A 19,914-nucleotide genomic window follows, 5' to 3' on the forward strand; every position below is an offset into this window, starting at 1 on the left:
GGAAGGAAAGGGAGAGAGAGAGAGAGAGAGAGAGAGAGAGAGATGCAGAGCAGGGGAACGCGAGGACCAGTATTAAGAACCACTGCTTTAGAACATTGATTTTGAAACCTGTGAATCCATTAGAGTCGTTAGAAGACAGAATCGCGATTCATATATGAACAGATTTTTACGTGCACCTCTAGTTTTCTCTTCTCTAAAGTAGCGCAGCATGGCCTCGCCCCCTTTGCTGCCTTTTCCCGAGGGCGGGGTTTATCTGGGTTTGTGATGTCACGAACCCGGGAAGTACCTCGTTGTAGTCTCTACCAGCCGTTTTTGTAGGCATTAAACCGCCAGAATTTTAAAAGACCATATCTCCATTTGCATTGAACTTTCAGCTTCTTAACTTTGCAGATATTGTTTATGCTCAAACAGTGACATTACACACTAACTAACGTTAAAAAAGTGAAATCGCAATCAACCAACCCTTTAAACTCACAACCCCCCCTGCAGTTAATTTACGAACCCCAGTTTGAGAAACCTTGAGGTAATGTAATGTTTAATGCACTTCATGTTGTTAATTACAACGAATGGAATATATTTTATTACTCTTTGTATTTTTATATCAATATAGTACAAGATTATCCTATTTAAATCAATAAACCAAGTTAGATCAAACAAGTTAGGTGATAAACGAGTTAGGTCAAAAGTAATCAAAAAGTAGTCTGATTATATTACCTAAAATTTGTAATGTAATTGATTGCCTTACTAACTACAATTTTTGTCATGCAATTTGGAATCAGTAACAGACTACAATTTCTAGGTAATCTACCCATCTCTGCCTATAAAATTCTGTAAAAACCTATTTTGAGTACAGTAGTGATCTCATGTTTAAACGCCAACATATTATGTTATCTTATGCACATAAAAATATTACATTTCAGCTGCAGACACACAGTATGGTCTCAGTTCAAGTTGTTTGTGAAATTAACAAATATAACAAATATTTAACGACACATTTTTAAGTAGTGTTACCTGAGTGGCCATCGTAACGGATACTCTGGAACTCTGCATAGTAGACTGCCTTCTCAAGCATGCCCAGGAAGATCACTCCTCCAATCCAAAACTGAATCCGAAGCAGGTCTCTCCAGTAACACGCAGAGAGAGCCAACCACAGCACACCCATAATCACATAGATGATGCACATCACCATGTAGAACTGAAGAAAAATATGAGTGGAAGCTTTGTTAAATTAAAGAACCCCCCAAAATGCTGCACAAAATGCTAACACGTTGCTACTGAGCGTTAAATAACTACTGCAATTAGACAATTAAAAAAGCAAAAACAGAAAAAAAAAACACAATGTGTACTCACAATCATCAATGGCCATTCAGACGCTGAGATGTATTGATAGGCACCATGCATCCTGACCTCCACTGTATAATATATATTTTTTAAATGATTATTAAAATTTGAAATATATATTAAACTATAAATATTAATGCATTTATAAAATGGGTTAGTAATTGTACGTTATTCAAAATGCCCTTTGTTGTCAAAGCAGGCTGTTCTCGTTCATAAGACATTATAACAGCTTTTTGAGTTCCACAACAGTGTATCACTACATAAACCTCATTATTAATGTTAAGGCATGCCTAATTATAATCTTACATTTAATGCTTGATTTTATTTCTTTGGCAGATGGAGGATTTGCCTCAATTTTGATGATGAACATATAGGGGCTGTCTTCCCAGGTTTGTGCCACTGCAGAGTCTGATTTAGACTGTTTTTGCTGCAACAACAAAACATGCATGTAAAAAAAAAAAAAAAAGAGACACATTAAGCTCTTTGTGAATCGTGATTCTTTCTGTGCTTTAATACTCACCGAGGTCTCCACTGATGAAGAGTCTTTGCTTTTTGGAGCACTCGTTGAATTTGTTGCAGCAGCCTGATCATGCAAACATTTCAAACGGTGAACTGCATAAATCTTAACATTGTTGGCATGGAACTTCATACAAGTTACGTCATATTACATCATTGCTTCCTTTACAACTAAAAGTACCACCATTTAATAATCATATCAAGGCATTAAAAGGAGTAATTGACCCAAAAATCAAAATTCTGTCATTATTTACACACTCTCATTAACATGTAAGTTGCTCTTTTCCATACAGTGAAACTAAATGGAGACTATGACTGCAAAAATGTAAAAAAATAGCTATATATTGCTTTTGGTCCTTTTTGAAGCCTGACAGTCCCTAGTCCCTTGTAAGGCAGAGAACAGCTCAGATATTCTGCTAAAGATTTCCTTTTGTGTTCTACAAGAAAAAAGCATCACATAGGTTTAGAGGGTGAATAAATGATGACAGACTTTTTATTTTGAGTAAATTTTTGAAAAATATTAAACGGATTATGAACTGACATTTTTTGTCTGCCCTTCTGTCTTCACTGAGTCCCTCCTTCTTCTGCCTTGTGAATTTGGGGTTGCCTGAAACACAAAAGAGCCGACAAAGTTTCCCAAGGTATACACAGTAAAGCCTAAGTAAAATTTTTAACTGCTGCAATATTAAAAATATTTGATGCTAATTTGCATTGTCATTTCTGATTTCGCAGTTTTCTAAATTTGGCAGAATTCCTTCCACACTGGACTAAATCTAAGCAGGATTAATAGTTTAATAGCTTGACAGCAATACGTTTATGAAAGGTGGCCCTGGGCACACACACTCAAAAGAACCAATGACTGATTAGACCAGACATTCAAATTAACAGCAAAGTCTGTTGGTTGTTTAAGCTTTGGCTATTTAAGTTAACAATAAAAACAGTGAGACAGAATCTGTGTCAGATAATCAGAATGACAAATTAAATACTAATTAACAAGGCTCTTTGGAAAACTGGATTCTGATTGGTCAATCACAGCATTCTGTGCCGCTGAATTAGGCAGTGGTGGACAGTAACGGAGTAGTTTTAATTCGTTACTGTACTTAAGTAAATTTGTCAAGTATCTGTACTTTACTGGAGTAGTTTTATTTTGAGTATTCCAAAGCATAAGATCGTACTTTTTACTTCACTACATTTCATAAAACATATTGTTACTCCTTATAATATATCACGTGCTCTGACACGCAGAAGCGGTGTCTGATTCAAGAACAAACTGATTCTTTTCAATGAACCTTTTAAATCGGTTTGCAAATCGCACCAAACGATTCATTCACGAATTAGAATGATCCGATTGCAGCTGTTCTCGAGACGACAACTCACTGATTCAAATGAACCGTTTAGTGCGAGTCTCCAGTGAACTGAATGCACAAGTAAGACCGCACGCGCGACTGATGCTGCTAAAAGTAAGTTACTAATGTCGAATTTTAGGATTAATTATTGTAACTGAAAATCATATTTAGGTCAAAACTGTCAGTTGTTTGTGAACTAAATCTGCTGTAAAGGGTGATCTATTTAAGCCCACTGAAATGCTTGAATGCAGACACATCAACATCAGTGTCTCTGTTTTAGGTAAAAAAAATAAAAAGAAACATTAAAATAATAACAGATTAAAATAACTCATGCACGTTCATATTCCCCGCTGCCGTAACGTTAACAGTTTTATTAAAATGCTACGCATTCAGCCCTATGTGACGTCTGTTTTTATATTGTTTATCAACAGTATAAATCTTTATATTGTTTGGATTAACTAGCCGAGTAGACAGATGTGAATGTTTATTCATCATAACCATACTGAAAATAAGTAAATATTGTTAGCTGATGCTAACTGGTGCTAAGTTGAGGTAATGTTTAGATATAAAGTCCAAATATTTTTATTCAACCACCTAGATAGATTGTTAAGTTATGTTTTATCTTCTGCGCATGCGCGAAAAGCACCATTTTGGGTTAGCGCGGTTTTTTTGTAGTTCAGTTGAGTCCTGTATACAGAGCTGCTGTGGTTGAACGTGTTTTGGCAGTAAAGAGTGTTATTGCTAAGAACAGTTGTGTTTATTGAGTCAACAAGATTACATCTGGGGGGAAAGAAAGGATGTGATGTTCAGAACATGGTAACTACAGTAATTATCAAAGTGGGAAGTGATGCCCTCTGGGGGCATTTGGCCAGGGGTGTTTTTATACCACAGACAAGGTTTGAGAAGAAAAAAATCACTATGAAAATATAATGATATTTTCCTTAAAATGTTCTTCCTAACTTCAGGCCTTATTCTCATGTCATATATAACTGTGATGCTCTGCAAAACAACAAGCTTTAAAACACGTTTTTCTTACTGGTGAAAATCAGATGGTCAAATCTGTTTTCTTTCAGGTACATTGCAGTGTAAGCTTCATAGTGAACATTACTACATCACTCTCGTCAACGTAGTCCATATCAACAACAAAAATATATCTTGACTCCATATAGTGATTATTTTGGGAAAATCCCAGGTATTTTGAGCAGTAGGATTATAAAAAATATGTGCTAATATAAAATTAAATTAAGTAGCCTATATAAAATTGCAAAATAAATCTATCTATAAGTACTTTTTTTACTTAAGTACATAAAAAATCGAGTACTTTTGTACTTTCACTCGAGTAAAATTGTAAAAGGAGTACTTTTACTGGAGTAATATTTTATTATATGTATCTGTACTTTTACTCAAGTACTTGATTTGTGTACTTCGTCCACCACTGGAATTAGGCAACTGATTTCCAACATAGCTAGCTGTTCTAGTTTCATATATCACTCTCTTTCTTGTCATATAATCATCTCAAAACAATATTTCATTAATTATTAGATTCAATTATGTACTCAATCAACTTTGCACAAGTGGATGTCCATATGCACAAGCTACCACTATTTTTGACCCCGGAAAAACCCTGGTTTAAAAGCATCAGTTCAACTCACCAATGGCGTCAGTTGGTTAGGATGATCAAAGTCTTTTACTCCAAACTGGGGAGTCCAATCAAAAAAAATAAAAGAAAGAAAGATCTCTTGGCATTCATGTTAATTTGTCAGATCTGTCTGACCTGACTTAACTAAAAAATGTAAACCTACAACTAAATGCAAACTCTTTTATGTTCATTAACACAGTGATAAACTGTACATTCATTAAACAAGTTATGTATGAGAGAGTGAAGATGCCATGTACCTTAATTCCAGGAATATTAGATTCACACTTTATAGGCTCATACTTGTGGTATATGTAGAATCCATAGCTTCCTTCCCGGTGCACAGTGGCGCTCTTAAAATAGACATCTGCTGATTCAGGCTTTTTGAAGAAAAGAGAATAATGCATATTAAACTGCTGTAAATTAAAAAATAGCACTTGTTGGTAAAAATACACTCACATCAAGTCCAAACACTTCATCGTAGCAAGGAGAACTCTGCAAATACCATGCTATAGTGAGGTTTACAGGAACAGCACACCCTTCAATGTTCACTGAAATATATACAGCATAAGAAGAATACAAATAATAATCAGAGCAGTCAAAGCATATCATTCGCTGATGCACTGGATTCAATTATAAAAAATTATAAATTAAAGAGCATATATCTATATTTTAATTTACTTACTTTTTTAAATGTAACCTACTTTTGGCATGTGCATTGTTAGATTTTTGTGTTGTTTTATCTATTACAATTCTTTTCAGCGCTAATAAAAAATTTGCTTGTCAGTGTCAGAGAAAACTGAGAGAGAAAAAAATACAAGAAAACAGATAAAGTAAAGAGCATACTCACAATTAATTTCAATGAAAGTATTATTGAACATAGTCTTCGGAAAATAGTAGAACTTTGGGCTCCCACCTACCTAAAAATACACAAAAAGGAGGATTCTTACAATTTGTTGATCTCAGTAGTTACCCTAAATATGAAATACTTCATGCTCATATATTACACAAGAAATGTATTTGTAACTAATAAAAAGATTAGTATGCAATCAGCTATATTAGGACAAGACCAGACTAAGAAATTCTGTAGAGCCATTGCTTATAGCTTAGCCTCATCCCTTATTACACGTTCACTGTAGGCAGATAACATCATATTATCGATCCCCGATATATATTCTACACATTCTTCAATTCTATACATTCATTAATAGTGGCTGTTAACCGGTGTTGTGTGTGTAAAGACAATGGACTGTCATGAGACTAGAAGATACAACACGAGCGTCAAGGTTTCGCTGCAGGTGGTGATGCACTTACATTATCCACATCCAGGACCCATTTTCCCGGCTCTGATATAGCAGTCAGCGGTGGTATTAATACAAATTGAAGAATGACAACAAGCAGTACTCCTCTGAATCTTGCCGACACCAATGACTCGGTCGTGACAGTCGCCATTGTTAAGGAAGCAGTTGACGTTACAACTTTGCGAGCTACACTTCCCTGTGCAAATCTACATCCTGTTCGACGTCACTTTGTGGGCGGGGACGCAGAATATTGACGATTATAGGCTACAGTTAAGCATACAGGTGCATCTCAATAAATTAGAATGTCGTGGAAAAGTTCATTTATTTCAGTAATTCAACTCAAATTGTGAAACTCGTGTATTAAATAAATTCAATGCACACAGACTGAAGTAGTTTAAGTCTTTGGTTCTTTTAATTGTGATGCACCTGTAATCTTAAAACAGAAAGAAAGAAAAAAAAACTACAAAAGTAAATATAAAAGTAATAACATCAAAAACAACCAGAACAGGGGTACAATCAGGTATAAAATATTAAATTAATATATTATATATGTATGTATATATTAATTAATATATTATATATGTATATATATATATTTTTTAAATAAAAGTAAATAAATACTTAAATTAATTAATGATATATATATATATATATAATTAATTTAAGTAAATAGATTAAATAAAAGCACTTTAAAATATTCATTGAAGCCAAAAAGCTAATCTTCCCATAAAAGTGAGAAGGGTCTTGAACAGTGAATAGATTCATTGTTAAATTTCTGTCTTACACCACAATATAACTGAACGAGTACAATGCCCAAATAAATGCATGGTCTCAACATAATTATTAAAGAAAGTTCAGTACATATTTATTAATTTTTTTTATTTCTGTAAATAATCATTTACTGAATAAAATCTGTGGATGTATTTGGTCATTGTAAACGTGCATATTTGATGATTACAGTCAGATTAAAAGTAAATTCTCTAATTCCATACTGTATTTTATTGGCATTAAAAATAAATAAATAAATGCTAGATTTGTGTGCTTTTTTAAATTAATTAATTCATTAATTATTCAATATAACAATAACATATTAAACCACCATTAGCCTTTTTGGTATTTGTATTGTTTGATTTTTATGTTGGTATTCCAAACTGAAAATGCAATTCTTTTCAGTTTTAATAAAAAATTACAGTCAGTCAAACTAATGTTACAACAGTTAAAATTTATATTACTCATAAATCAAAAAGTGCTATTCTAAAGACCAGCAAAAAGAAAATGATCTAGGCAAAGCATTGCAGTTTTTTTTTGGGTGAACTATCCCTTTAAGAATATCGAGGATGTAATACAACATTTGTACACTAGGGAGCGCTTAATACACACCTATATAAAATAGGCATGACAATTTAGCCTAGCCTTAATAAGTGGAAATAAACAAGTTACCAGTAATAAAGAAAAGGCAGAGGTTTTGGCTGAGGCATTTGTAAAGGTGCATAGTAATGATAACATTTCAGAAGAAATGAGGGAAAAAAGAGAACAAAGATTAAGAGATAATCCAGATGTTTTAATTCAAAAAGTTTCCTCGGAAAGTCCAATGGATGCCATATTCACATTGAATGAACTAAAACAGGCACTGAAAGGGGTAAGACATACTTCTCCAGGGAAAGATGAAGTGTGTTATGATATGATCAAGCATCTATCAGAAAAAGCATTAAATATAATATTAAAACTTTACAATGAAGTATGGAAATCAGGGAAACTCCCGTATTCGTGGAAACAAGGCATTATAGTACCTATTGCAAAACCTGGGAAAGACCAATCTATTCCGATGAACTACCTAGCCTACAAATTGACGTCATGACGCAAAACCTCTGCAGTGTTGTTCGTGAAACGTGGCTGGCTGGTTTTAGGACCTAGAGTTTGACAAATCAGTGAACTGGGTGTGGAGAGCTGCTCTATCCATAAAGAACAGATCGCCTTTGGGAAACTGCTTCTACTTTTATCTGTTTACCTGAGCAGCGGGTCTACTCTTCCTCTGTACCTTTCCGCTGGACCTATTCAGCGTCTTTGTTCCGGTAAGTTCTCGTTTAAACGTAGTCTATTTTGAAAACATTGCCCATTCCTGATGTGCGTCCGGATTAAACCACAATGGCCTGAAACTGTAACTTTAAATTAGATTTTACAGTAGTTAAACCAAGACAGCAGCATAAACGTCATGTTTTCGTATTAACTCAAATAACTTAGGCCTGTAACGTAGCGTGCTGACAGGAAATGGTTTGTTTATTCAGTGCAAAAACCATAGTAACCACAGGTAAATACCACAAATAGTGTGTGTGTGTGTGTGTGTGTATATATATATAAAAATTTAAGGGGGTCTGAATACTTTCCGTACCCACTGTATATATATGTATTTATATATCTCTATATCTATATATATATATAAAATTTACTTTTTGAACTACTAGGTAATGATAAAAGTTTTGTAGTGAGCTGACTGCCACAGTTATCGGTTAATGTGCATCTAGTGCAGTATATTAAGTTACAAACATCAAAAACATTGCATAATCATATGTCCAATCATTTTGTTTAGAGTGCTCAAGATGTTTTTGGCCAACAAACTTATTAAAGGGTTCATAGATGTTGTCAGGTAAGTCAGTACTCTCACTACTGCTTGTCCAAAGAAAAACAAAATACATTTTCAACAAATCATCAGTGATGATATCTCTTTTTTTCCTTTTCCATGCATCACAGCAACGTCGACCAGTTTGTTCCTTCTGATCCTGTAAGTTTGCATATACCTATATTTATTTGTTTATTTATTATTTTTCATTGTGTTGAATGGTTGAGTTTGTGCCATGTCATTAAGCACTTTGGCGAATCCAGGAAGTCAAGTATAGTGGTCCATTGATTTCTTACCTTGAAGAAGTTTAATGCACTTCTCACCGTACTTAACTTGTCTGCTCTTCCAGCCTCCTCCTAGAAGACCACTCACATACGTAAACCAGAATGAAACCGATGAAGAAAGGCAGTTTCGCAGGGTGTTTCAACAACTAGCAGGGGATGTGAGTAAACCTGCCATGGCCGCAGCAGACCTTTAATCTGTTCTTTCTGATGTTGTTTTAAATTTCCATTTTATTGCAGTGTCTGATGCAGTTTAAACAGTCTGAATTCAGTCAGGAGCCTAATTCACTTTTAGGAAGTTTCTGTGTTCATCAGTCTCTTATTTTTGGGAGATTAAATATCCTTTTCTATGATCTGGGTCTTAATGTACTCTCCCATACCTCTCTAATGGTCCCATCACCGGCATACAAATGTCCATCGAGGTATTTGAGTCTGGCTACAGTTTTACAAATCAGACACTTCAACACTTTCATCACATGTTCTGGTTTCAACCCAGAAACTTCCACAACTTCCACAGGCATTGTCTAAATTCCATCACTTCGCTCCACCCAGCAAGGCTTTCCCTCTGTTTTCAGAAAAGTCTATTGCCGTTATACAGGCTTGTATATGTTATTCAGAGTTACTGATCTTCAAACAGACAAGACGAGTGCGGTTATACCATGCAAAACTAGTCCAGGGGCAAGAAGTATGACTGGATCTTTCTGCCATTGTGAAGTAGACTGTCCCGATGGGTTTTGTTTGTGTTGAGTCATAGAGGGGCGTGGAAGCCTGCTTTACTAAAGTATTGGATTCATTAGATGCAGGAGTGCTCTTTAAAGTTAAAGAAAGCACTCTTTCCTTTTTATGCTAGTGGAAAATTACTGTCAAAACACGATTAGTATTAGAGATATCACATAAGTGATTTTTCCTGTCACATAATAGTTTGCACCATTATATAAAACCGTGGTTCTCAAGCTTTTTGACACAAAGATCCAAACTGTACCATTATGACAACAGTGTTTGTTTTCAAATTTTATTAGTTGATATAGTAAATTAAATAATTCAGTTTGTGATTCTATAATATTCCACATTTAGATATTGGAAAATACATATTTCTTCATATCTTGATATTTGTGTGTGTGTGTGTGTGTATTCAGCATTTTAATTATGTTTTAATTCATTTATTAAATGAATTAAAATTATTAAAACATTCAGTGTTTCTGGTAGGTAGAATGAAACTTTGTATTGCTTGCACTTCTCATGTTATTGCTTCCTCATGATAAATCGCTTGTATTCGTCAATTGTAAACATCTGCTAAATTAATAAATGTAATTTTTTTAAGTCATCCCATCCTCTTGCCCCCTGATTTGAAAACTACTGTTATAAAATACATACTTTATATGCATGTCCATGTTCTGTCTCAGTGTTTTAGACATTGCTAGTAGTCTCTATAAATTATTTAAAAAATGTGATTGCTTTTAACCTGTAAGAGCAGCCGTTTTGACCTTTTCATCCATTTCCTCTTATCATAGGACATGGAGGTGAGCCCTAATGAACTGATGGGCATCCTTAACAAGATTATTTCCAAACGTGAGTTTCTTCAACATATATTGATGACACAAATGAGTCATGTAAAAGATTCTAATAAGATGATCCCTGGTTTTCACCTCTAGATGGCGATCTTAAGACAGATGGTTTCACTATTGAGTCCTGCAGAAGCATGGTGGCAGTAATGGATGTATCCTTCAGTATAATCATGTTAACAGAAAGAGGCTGAATATTACATTTTATGAATACTGTATGTCGGTTTTGCCTTAACTATCTGCTCTCAGAGTGACAGTACTGGAAAACTGGGATTTGAAGAGTTTAAGTATCTTTGGAATAACATCAAGAGGTGGCAGGTACAAACATAGTTAATTTTATACTTTTTGTACTGGGGGACTATTTTGTCTCAACTAACTATGAATATCAGGATTTTAATGAAGAGTTTGCAACCTGTTTTTGTTTAATCCAGGGCATTTACAAGAATTTTGATGCCGATCGCTCTGGTGTGATTGGGTCCGATGAGCTACCTGGAGCTTTTAAAGCAGCAGGTGAGTAGTGTTGTCAGTACTAAAATGGTTGCAGTTTGCATTGCTACTTTCAAAGGCATGCTAAAGTCTCGTGTGTGTGTGTGTTTTTTTTTCAGTATTGTGGAAAAATACTAGTATATTTACCAGTCATTATTCTCCGTCAGCAAGTCAGATTGGAATTGAATATAGTTTATTGGGTCTAATTCGTAATTTCTCATCCCTCCTTTAGGGTTCCCACTCAATGAACAGCTTTTCCAGTTGATCGTCAGGAGATATAGTGATGAAAAGGGGAACATGGACTTTGACAATTACATCGGGTGTCTTGTGCGCCTGGATGCTATGTGTCGTATGTTGACAGATTGTTTTGCCATCTTAATTCTTTTATCACAGACTCATTGTATTTGTAGTTTCAGCATGAATTGCCTCGCTAATGTTGTTTTTTTTTTTACAGGTGCCTTCAAGACACTTGATAAAGACAACAATGGCACCATTAAAGTCGACATTCAAGAGGTACTGTATGTGAACTATAATTTAAGACCACAAAGAAACAATATGTCCTAAATTAGCTCCTATATAACTCTCTTTTGTGTTTTTGTTTACAGTGGTTGCAGCTGACAATGTACTCCTGAATATAAAAGAATATACTTTGCCATCTTGATTATATTCTTTTGTCAGTTCCTCTTTGTGGCCTGTCATTGTCAAATGTCTTTGTTTTAATAACTGACATAATTATTTGTTTCATTGTTAGCTATGACAGCATGATCATACTGTGCCTTTACACTAGGTGGCAGCTTTGTTGCAACGCTTGTTTGCATCCTTAGAGGTTCAGTTTATGCCATATTTCCATATTTTATTTTATTCCATGCCATTGCGCCCTTTTCATTTATGCCTTGGTTTTATCAGAATAGAATAGTTTTAGAATAGATAATAGCTATTAAGGATATTCCAGAGCCATATTATTTAATCACTGAGAATATCAGTCAGCTGTCCGTTTTGCAGAGTTACTGTGCTGATGCTCAAATAAACGTTATTTGTTTTGGACATACAAAGCAGATCTCCACTCATTACGTGTGCAAACACTGGTTGCTATGTGCAACACAAGTTACCCGCATCAGGAGCTGAAGTAGAAAATGACTGACAGTCATAACAGCCAATTAAAATCCCCAGCGCAAGATAATGAATACAAAAATAACCAATCGGCTTCACAAAGGGGCGCGGCCTCCGAGTTACCTGTGATGAAGACAACTGCCTGCCTGCCTGCTCGCGCTGAGTAGATGATGCTGAAATCAGATCGATGAGCAAACAGGTGTTGAGCGCGAGGGTGAACAAAAACGGCTTTGTCTTTGCGCCATCCTCAGGGAAAATAACGCTTAAGCGTGTACCTACTGTCATACAGTAAGTAGTTTATAATTTTTTTTGAGTATCTCGTTGAAAAAGAAACTTTAGGTCATTTTTGTAACCTAACTTACTGAAAAGTATATCAAAGAATATGGCGTCTGTTAATACTGGGCTTTAATGTTGCGTTTGGATGCTATTTGTTTTCAGGTTATTTTTTCATCACTCCTGTAGTTTATTCTGATATGATTACTTGGTTGCAGATAGATGCGAAGGCAAATAATAACATACTCATCAGAGTTTTAAAAAAAAAAAAAAAAAAACGTGATATATACAGCTATATAATTTAAAATGAAATGTATTATATAAATGCATAATGTAAATGACATTATAGTAGGCTATACGAAGGTGTAAATTAAATGTTTTGTTACGTGAGATTATTATTATTATTCAGTGTTATTACAGCTCATGAGGTCAAAAGTTGCTTTTAAAAGGTTGGTCTTGTTGCTGGAATTGCAAGCAAATTTTGAAAGAAAAAAGTAGGCTATTTTCTGCTTTGATTTGGTCTGTCCGTTGTGTTTGGACAGCAGTCTCTCATCAATGAACAAATGAAATCCTCTCATTAAGTCCATGTCCATCTGTGGTTTAAAACCCACAGGGCAAACCAGTCCAATAAATGATACAGCAAGGCGCTGTGCCCCAGGGAATGCAATAAAATTAATAAATCTTGCCCTTTTCGAGGGACTCATTTGATGTTTTCAGGTATTAAATGTTGATGATCAGTCAAGATTTGTTCTGCCTACTTGGTATAATGCAAATTAAATCAAATAACAGTAAATGGTTTGTAGACAAATCAATAATGAAAAACATGAAAAGAAAAATTAAAAGTTAATAAAGACCATCATAACTTGGTGCAATAAATTCCACTCGATTTAGGCTAATGCTTCTAAACTTGAATATAATCAAACAGTCTTCACTGACAATTTGTGTGCATTAACCATTTCAGTGGTTTACCCTCAAAATAGGTTCCTGGGTTTGATGCCATTTGTTTCTTACCTGATTGAAACAAACTGATTCAGAAACTGCATTACTGCATTTCATAATAGTTTGCCATCTAAAAAATAATAATGAACCTATGAACTTTTACACTTTTGTTTAATGGTGATATTGACATAACCCCTCCCTCGTCCTGAGCCACAAGCAGTATGAACTTTAATTACTGATCTGGTAAAGGTGAGAGCCCACCATTTCTTGTTATTATAGATGTTACCCATATGCCATGACATGATTTATTGGTCCACATATGAGCAAAGGTTTCTTACAAGCTGTACATCTGCTTGTTGCTATAGTGAACCAGACAATAGTTAAATTTAATGTAATTAAAACTAATTAAAATGAGAAAAGGTTTGTGTGGAGTGTCATTTGGGGTGATTTTATGTCCTGCTGATATAAACGTTCACCTTAAAATCAAAAGACTATAAATACGTTTATGATATACTTATTAATATGTGTCTGATATTGTGGTGTCTCTTAGTTGTTCAGAGTGGAATATAATGACCTTAAAAACATAAACATCATAATTTTTTATAATTCAAGATGTAGATGAGTTTGTTTCTTTGTTCGAACAGATTTGGAGAAATTTAGCATTACATCATTTGCTCACCAATGGATCCTCAACAGTGAATGGGTGCCGTCAGGATGAGAGTCCAAACGGCTGATAAAAACATTACAATAATTCACAAGTAATCCACATGATTCCAGTCCACCACTTAACATCTTATGAAGTAAAAACCTGTCTGTTTGTAAGAAACAAATTCCTAATTAAAGTTAAATTTAACATTAAATTGTCGCTTCTGGCCCAAATACCAGTCCATAATCCGTAATAATGCTTCTTCCAGTGAAAAGTCAATCCCCTGTTTTAGCCGAAACCAAGGGTTTGAAGTTTAAAAGGTGTTGATGGATTTGTTTCTCACAAACATACAGCTTTTCATTTCACAAGATGTTAATTGATGGACCAGAGATGTGTGGATTACTGTGATGCTTTTTTGAACTCTCATTCTGACGGCACCCATTCACTGCAGAGGATGCACTGGAGAGCAAGTGATGTAATGCTAAATTTCTTCAAATCTGTTCCGATGAAGAAACAAAGTCATCTACATCTTGGATGACCTGAAACATTTCAGCAAATTCATTTTTGGGTGAACTGTTCCTTTAATTCAAATTATATTCATATCATTTCCATTATACATCATATTTCAGATTTTTTCCCCGTGCACATGTATCATGAAGATGCCTCAAAAGGATGCAGAATAATTAACTAGCCTCATTGCTTTGTTTCAAATGCCTGCTGCTGTTTTTCTTTAGTCACGAAATAAAGGTGCAAGACATTGTGACAACTTAAACACACCCTCTAAACACTGTAAGCTCAAGGACTGGTTAAGGTTTGTTGAGATATATAATTTTCCAGCCTATGTTCAGGATGCATGCTGATTCTGAGATGCACCTAGCAATTAATAAATAATGGTTTTGGTCTTGCACAAGGGGGTCTGATTTTATGCAACACATCAGCTGTGCCGTTTCTTCTCCGTTGTACCAGACCAATTATTGCTGTCAATCTGAGGCATGCTGAGTTTATAAAGCCTTTGCTCTAAGAATAACCGCGTCCCTCAACCTGTCCTCCCCCCTGCTGCAGTTCTCAGCTAGGATGGCTGCCGACTCCACCATGAGATCTGAAGTGGAGGAGCTGCAGAGGAGGACCAATCAGGTGACAGATGAGGTAATGCCGCTAACAATCACCAAAGTAGCAAAGTTCAACATTGTTTTGCATTGATTTGCGTGGGTCTTCAGCTGATGGTGTGTTTTTCTGTCCTGTTTTGATGAGACTGCTCATCAACAGGCCTACAGTGATGACATCAAACATTTTCCATTCTCAGTTTTTCCCATGGTACATAGCAACCAGGTTGATGATGCTAAACACATTATATATGCACCTACAGTAATATTATGATTTCCACTGTGACGAAGTCTGGTAAATCGTAAATGAAGCCATTATTCATCGCCAGATTTTCCACTGGGCGTTATGTAATGGATAATGTACAGTCCATCAGTCTTTATCGCAAAATAAACCCCAGCAGGGTGATCTGGACACTGACGCATAGCGCTTATTACACAGCTACTCACCCAGTAAAGAAATATTTGCACATGAAAGAATGGTTTGAAATTGTTTTGTAATTCTACCTCTGGGGTTACATTGTTGTTTTCTGCTAATTAAAAAAAATCCAATACAGTAAATAGCCTAGAAACAATATTACAGTGATATTAAAATACTGAGGTCCTGTGTGGTAATTTTCACTTCAATCAATAACTATGTTTTATACTGAGTTATAAATGTGTTCTTTTTAGTCACTGTTGTGTTTTGAATTTTTACCTCTGACAGTCCCTTGAGGTCACTAGAAACATGAGGCTTCTGCTGGAGGAGGTGAGTGATCATTATTCATAACAGCATGTATGATATATTTAATAATTGCAATTACCTCATCCTGTGTTGTTGAACAGTTGTTAGTGATGATGACAAATCAGTGTGTATCTCATGGGACAGATTCAGCCTGAGACCACAACAAAAACCAGGGATCTAAGAAATAAACCAAAATGTTTTATCCAATTAACTAAAACTAGAACCATAAAACAACCATTTTTGTTACTTAAAATAAAATGAAATATGTATATAAAAATATAAACAAACTTATTTTAGCTAGTTACCAAGGCAGTATTTTTTGTTCTTATTCACAAAAATAACTAAAACTTAAATATGAATTATTATTTGTTTTTAGGAAAAAAAAATGCTAAATTCACTAGTGGTCTCAAAGTTTTGTACCCCACTGTTCAAACAATCAAAAAAATATGTAAATCTTCAATAAAACATAATGTAAAATAAATGTGATCATGTGATTATTATTTATTGTTGAGCACCCTTCTCTTAAATTGGCCTCTGGGCACAAACTTTCATTCCTTTTTTTTTTCATACATTCATCTGCAACAAAATTGCCTTCTTTAATGTGCACTCATACTGAATTATTTTCAATTCTTCAACAGAGTAAAGATGCAGGGATCAGGACACTTGTTATGCTGGACGAGCAGGGAGGTAATGAATTATCTTCATACACTCTATATAAATAGAGATAAAACGTACAGCAGCTAAACAATCAACTAATTACTTGCAAATGCATCATTAGTTGTTCATTTATCCTGTTGCATCTGTATGACAGGTAGCTATTATCTTTATGCTAATGATACAGAATATGCACAAGATGTAGGAGTACAGACCGCGCATTCTTCATCTTTTGTTATTTATTCATCCTTTCAGTACGACATATATAAATACAGCCATATATGATTCCATACATATGGAAATATGTACCCTCTGTGTGTTTTTCTGTGCATGCTTGCATATTTCCCCTTTCAATTCCCCTTCCCCCTGCCTCCCATGCCCTTCCCTGTCTCCCTCACATGGGCAGAACAACTGGACCGCATAGAAGAGGGCCTGGATCACATCAACAAGGACATGAAGGAGGCTGAGAAAAATCTCACTGACATGGCCAGGTGTTGCGGTCTGTGCATCTGGCCATGTACAAAGTAGGTCTCCTCCCAGACACCTGAGCCATGGCTGCTTGGTGGTCAATGATGTCACCTCTCTGCCCATGCCTCTGTCCCACTGATAACCTGTCCTGCTGTGATGTTGCTACATGTTAGTCTTTTTTGGTTGTTTTGTGAGCAGAGGTTCATGCAGGACTCCATGTAAACATTTGAAATGAAGATAAATGTTAAGCAACTTATGCTCACATAACAAATGCAGTGTTTGTAGATATTAATAAAATTTTTCAGTTCATATCTGTCCATTTCGCTTGTCATTTGGAGCTAGAGCTACCACTGATGTTTAGTCGCTTATGGGCGTGTGGCGCTTCTTGCTGAGAAAACTGCTGTTGTGTTTGTTTGTTTTTATCTCGTCTCCATACATTAACCCCTGAAACCTCCATACTCTGTGATCCCACCTTCCCTCATCCAGAGCAGCTTGAGCGGATTGAGGAAGGGCTGGACCAGATCAACCAGGACATGAGGGAAGCTGAGAAAAACCTAACAGATCTCGGCAAATGTTGCGGTCTGTGCTCCTGTGATAAGTATGTGATGTTTGGAGGGGCTTGGCTTTTAGTTGCTTGCATGAAAACTCATTTTGTGCCAGTAATTGCTTGTGTGACCTCAAGAAATCACAGGAAATTGGTTGGATGTACTGTCTTTTTTTATATCGTTCATATATATACACTAATAGCTTGGAATAATTAAGATTCAACATATTAGAATGATTTCTAAAGTGTCATGTGACACTGAAGACTGGAGTAATGGTTGCTGAAAATTCAGCTTGGCCATCACAGAAATAAATTACATTTCAAAATATAAAACTGTTATTTTAAATTGTAATAACATTTCACAGTATTACTGTTTTTACTTTATCAAATATATGTAGCATAGTGAGCATAAAAACATTTTAAAAAATCTTAATTATTCCAAAACTGACTGGTAGCATGTATAAATATATATTGCTCTATATAAGAAATGTTTTGAAAGGATCAATACCGTATAAAATGTTATATAATGTCAAAAATATAATGTCACTGGTCTTTAACATCAAACTAATGCAACTCATGACTTAAATTACATAACTATTGTCAGACAAACTCCAACCAAATAATATGTACTGTAATTTTTGTGTGGTTCATTTAAAACAGATGCAACACCAACTATACCTGCGTCTTCAGAGTCAGCGTTGAATCCTCCTCAAACAATTTAGGCAGTTACAGCCTAAATTTCAGTTTTGGTATTAACAACTGGTATGACTAATCTTGTCAAATGTATGTCTTTCTCATATGGCTTCTCTCAGACTAAAGGACTTTGAAGCAAGTGGGGCGTATAAGAAGGTTTGGGGTAATAACCAAGATGGGGTGGTGTCTAGCCAGCCCTCTTCTCGAGTCGTGGATGAGAGAGAGAAGATGACCATGAGCGGTGGATATATTAGAAGGTGCCAGAACTTTTGGCTTCTCGTCCATAAATTGACTCTACCATTTCAAAGCAGTCACTCAGATTTAAAATAAAGAAAGAAAGAAACATACCTTTAATACTTTTTTGAGCAAGTATGCATTTATTGATCATATGTGACAGTAAATACATTTATTATGTTGCAAACTAATAGATCAAATAAATGCTGTTCGTTTGAACCTTACACTTCCATTTGTTTTTGAACATATAGAATGAAGTTTCTATAGAATGAAGGTTCTAAGATTCTATATGACCCTGAATTCTGCTAATGGCTACTAAGAATTCAGCTTTGCTATCACAGTAATGAATTAAGTAAATAATATTAAAATAGAAAAAGTTTTTTTTTTTATTTGTGATAATATTTTACAGCATGACTATATTTTGTCCAAATAGTTGCAGCCTTGGTGAGCAAAAGAAAGTTCTTTCAAAACATTAAAAAAATCTTAGCACCCCCGAACTTTTGAACAGTGTATAAACTATCGTTTCTCTTTGAAAGAGTGACAAACGATGCAAGGGAGGATGAAATGGAGGAAAACTTGGCACAGGTCGGCGGTATCCTTGGCAACCTCAGAAGCATGGCACTTGACATGGGCAATGAAATCGACACTCAGAACGTCCAGATTGAACGCATTCAGAGCAAGGTCAGTGTTTGGAAGGGGTTCAGAAACATCTGTTCTACAAAGAGCAGTTGAACCTTTTAATATTAACCGTTCTTTTAATGTTTTTTTTTTTTTTGCAGGCCATGGTCAATGAATCCCGCATCAATGAGGCCAATCAGAGGGCCACAAAGCTAATATCAAGATAAAAACATGGGATTTTCCTTTGTGAAACGTTTACAGTCTTCTAGGAGAATGTGTGCACATATTGATACAAATTATTAAGATGTTTATCTTTTAAATGACTATTTACAGAACTTGGATTATTGCATACTGATATGACAGTAAGTAATTATTATTATGTTCCAACAACAGCTCTTAAATACATTAAGGAAAAATTGAATGAATGTTAATATACTGTCTCTAGTCTGTGCTGTAATTGTAATTTAAGCATGTATTATACAGTATAGGCTATAACAACACATAGCTGATAAAAGCTCACTATTCAGACAAAACAGTGTCTTAAAGTTGTATTGGTAAATGTAATTTCTTTGTCTACATTGAGTAGCTTTTTAAAAAACAAATCAAGTTGATAAGTTCAAGGGTTTGTTTCATGATGGACAAAATGTTTTTTTTTTTCTGCTATACATGGGCCACTTGCTTAGGTTCTTCAAATAATCTTTTATTATTTTATTTTCAAAATAAAACTAAATTGATATTTTTCAGTTAATCATTTATTTTATTTCAAATCTATGACTTTTTTTCTGTGGCAACTGGCAACCTAGTCACCATTCACTTTGATTTAGT

The 19,914-nt window shown here is 35.0% G+C and overlaps 3 protein-coding genes across 7 annotated transcripts in view; 2 read left to right on the forward strand and 1 right to left on the reverse strand.

The window, feature by feature from the left end:
• LOC107669731 (transmembrane protein 87A-like) overlaps positions 1-6,370 on the reverse strand; it is a 16,616-nt gene extending 10,246 nt beyond the window's left edge. The window contains exons 1-10 of one of the 5 annotated variants that reach the window (XM_016462105.1): positions 6,154-6,370; positions 5,690-5,759; positions 5,299-5,390; positions 5,100-5,219; positions 4,856-4,900; positions 2,399-2,464; positions 1,862-1,924; positions 1,648-1,759; positions 1,351-1,412; positions 1,012-1,195 (exon numbers count right to left, since the gene is read on the reverse strand). In XM_016462105.1, the coding sequence (XP_016317591.1) occupies positions 1,012-1,195; positions 1,351-1,412; positions 1,648-1,759; positions 1,862-1,924; positions 2,399-2,464; positions 4,856-4,900; positions 5,100-5,219; positions 5,299-5,390; positions 5,690-5,759; positions 6,154-6,291 (952 nt within the window). In that variant the 5' untranslated portion in view covers positions 6,292-6,370. Of the gene's footprint in view, positions 1-1,011; positions 1,196-1,350; positions 1,413-1,647; positions 1,769-1,861; positions 1,930-2,398; positions 2,465-2,605; positions 2,625-4,855; positions 4,901-5,099; positions 5,220-5,298; positions 5,391-5,689; positions 5,760-6,153 lie in introns of all 5 variants that reach the window. The other 4 variants (XM_016462104.1, XM_016462107.1, XM_016462106.1 and 1 more) reach the window with 4 other exon arrangements.
• Positions 6,371-7,997: 1,627 nt separating this feature from the next.
• Positions 7,998-12,130, forward strand: LOC107669758 (calpain small subunit 1-like). Its single transcript, XM_016462137.1, has 11 exons — positions 7,998-8,212; positions 8,728-8,784; positions 8,889-8,919; positions 9,107-9,199; positions 10,550-10,607; positions 10,691-10,755; positions 10,850-10,918; positions 11,032-11,110; positions 11,319-11,435; positions 11,541-11,599; positions 11,692-12,130. Exons 2-11 carry the CDS (start codon positions 8,738-8,740, stop codon positions 11,716-11,718), a joined length of 645 nt encoding a protein of 214 aa, XP_016317623.1. The 5' UTR covers positions 7,998-8,212; positions 8,728-8,737; the 3' UTR covers positions 11,719-12,130.
• A 63-nt stretch (positions 12,131-12,193) lies between these two features.
• LOC107669759 (synaptosomal-associated protein 25-like) lies at positions 12,194-19,506 on the forward strand. The gene is made up of 8 exons (XM_016462138.1): positions 12,194-12,484; positions 15,117-15,200; positions 15,861-15,902; positions 16,517-16,565; positions 16,939-17,056; positions 18,357-18,494; positions 19,008-19,152; positions 19,251-19,506. Exons 2-8 carry the CDS (start codon positions 15,129-15,131, stop codon positions 19,314-19,316), a joined length of 630 nt encoding a protein of 209 aa, XP_016317624.1. The 5' UTR covers positions 12,194-12,484; positions 15,117-15,128; the 3' UTR covers positions 19,317-19,506.
• The last annotated feature ends 408 nt before the right edge of the window (positions 19,507-19,914 follow it).

Source organism: Sinocyclocheilus anshuiensis, unplaced genomic scaffold (genome assembly GCF_001515605.1).
Source record: "Sinocyclocheilus anshuiensis isolate Anshui unplaced genomic scaffold, SAMN03320099.WGS_v1.1 scaffold684, whole genome shotgun sequence".
Classification (NCBI taxonomy): Eukaryota; Metazoa; Chordata; class Actinopteri; order Cypriniformes; family Cyprinidae; genus Sinocyclocheilus; species Sinocyclocheilus anshuiensis.

Coding starts and splice junctions, on each gene's coding strand:
- LOC107669758 (XM_016462137.1), top strand. CDS start 8,738: ATGTTTTTGGCCAACAAACTTATTAAAGGGTTCATAGATGTTGTCAG. Junction 10,608..10,690: donor TAACAAGATTATTTCCAAAC/GTGAGTTTCTTC, acceptor TTTCACCTCTAG/ATGGCGATCTTAAGACAGAT. Junction 11,111..11,318: donor TGGAGCTTTTAAAGCAGCAG/GTGAGTAGTGTT, acceptor TCCCTCCTTTAG/GGTTCCCACTCAATGAACAG.
- LOC107669759 (XM_016462138.1), top strand. CDS start 15,129: ATGGCTGCCGACTCCACCATGAGATCTGAAGTGGAGGAGCTGCAGAGG. Junction 15,201..15,860: donor CCAATCAGGTGACAGATGAG/GTAATGCCGCTA, acceptor TACCTCTGACAG/TCCCTTGAGGTCACTAGAAA. Junction 15,903..16,516: donor TGAGGCTTCTGCTGGAGGAG/GTGAGTGATCAT, acceptor ATTCTTCAACAG/AGTAAAGATGCAGGGATCAG.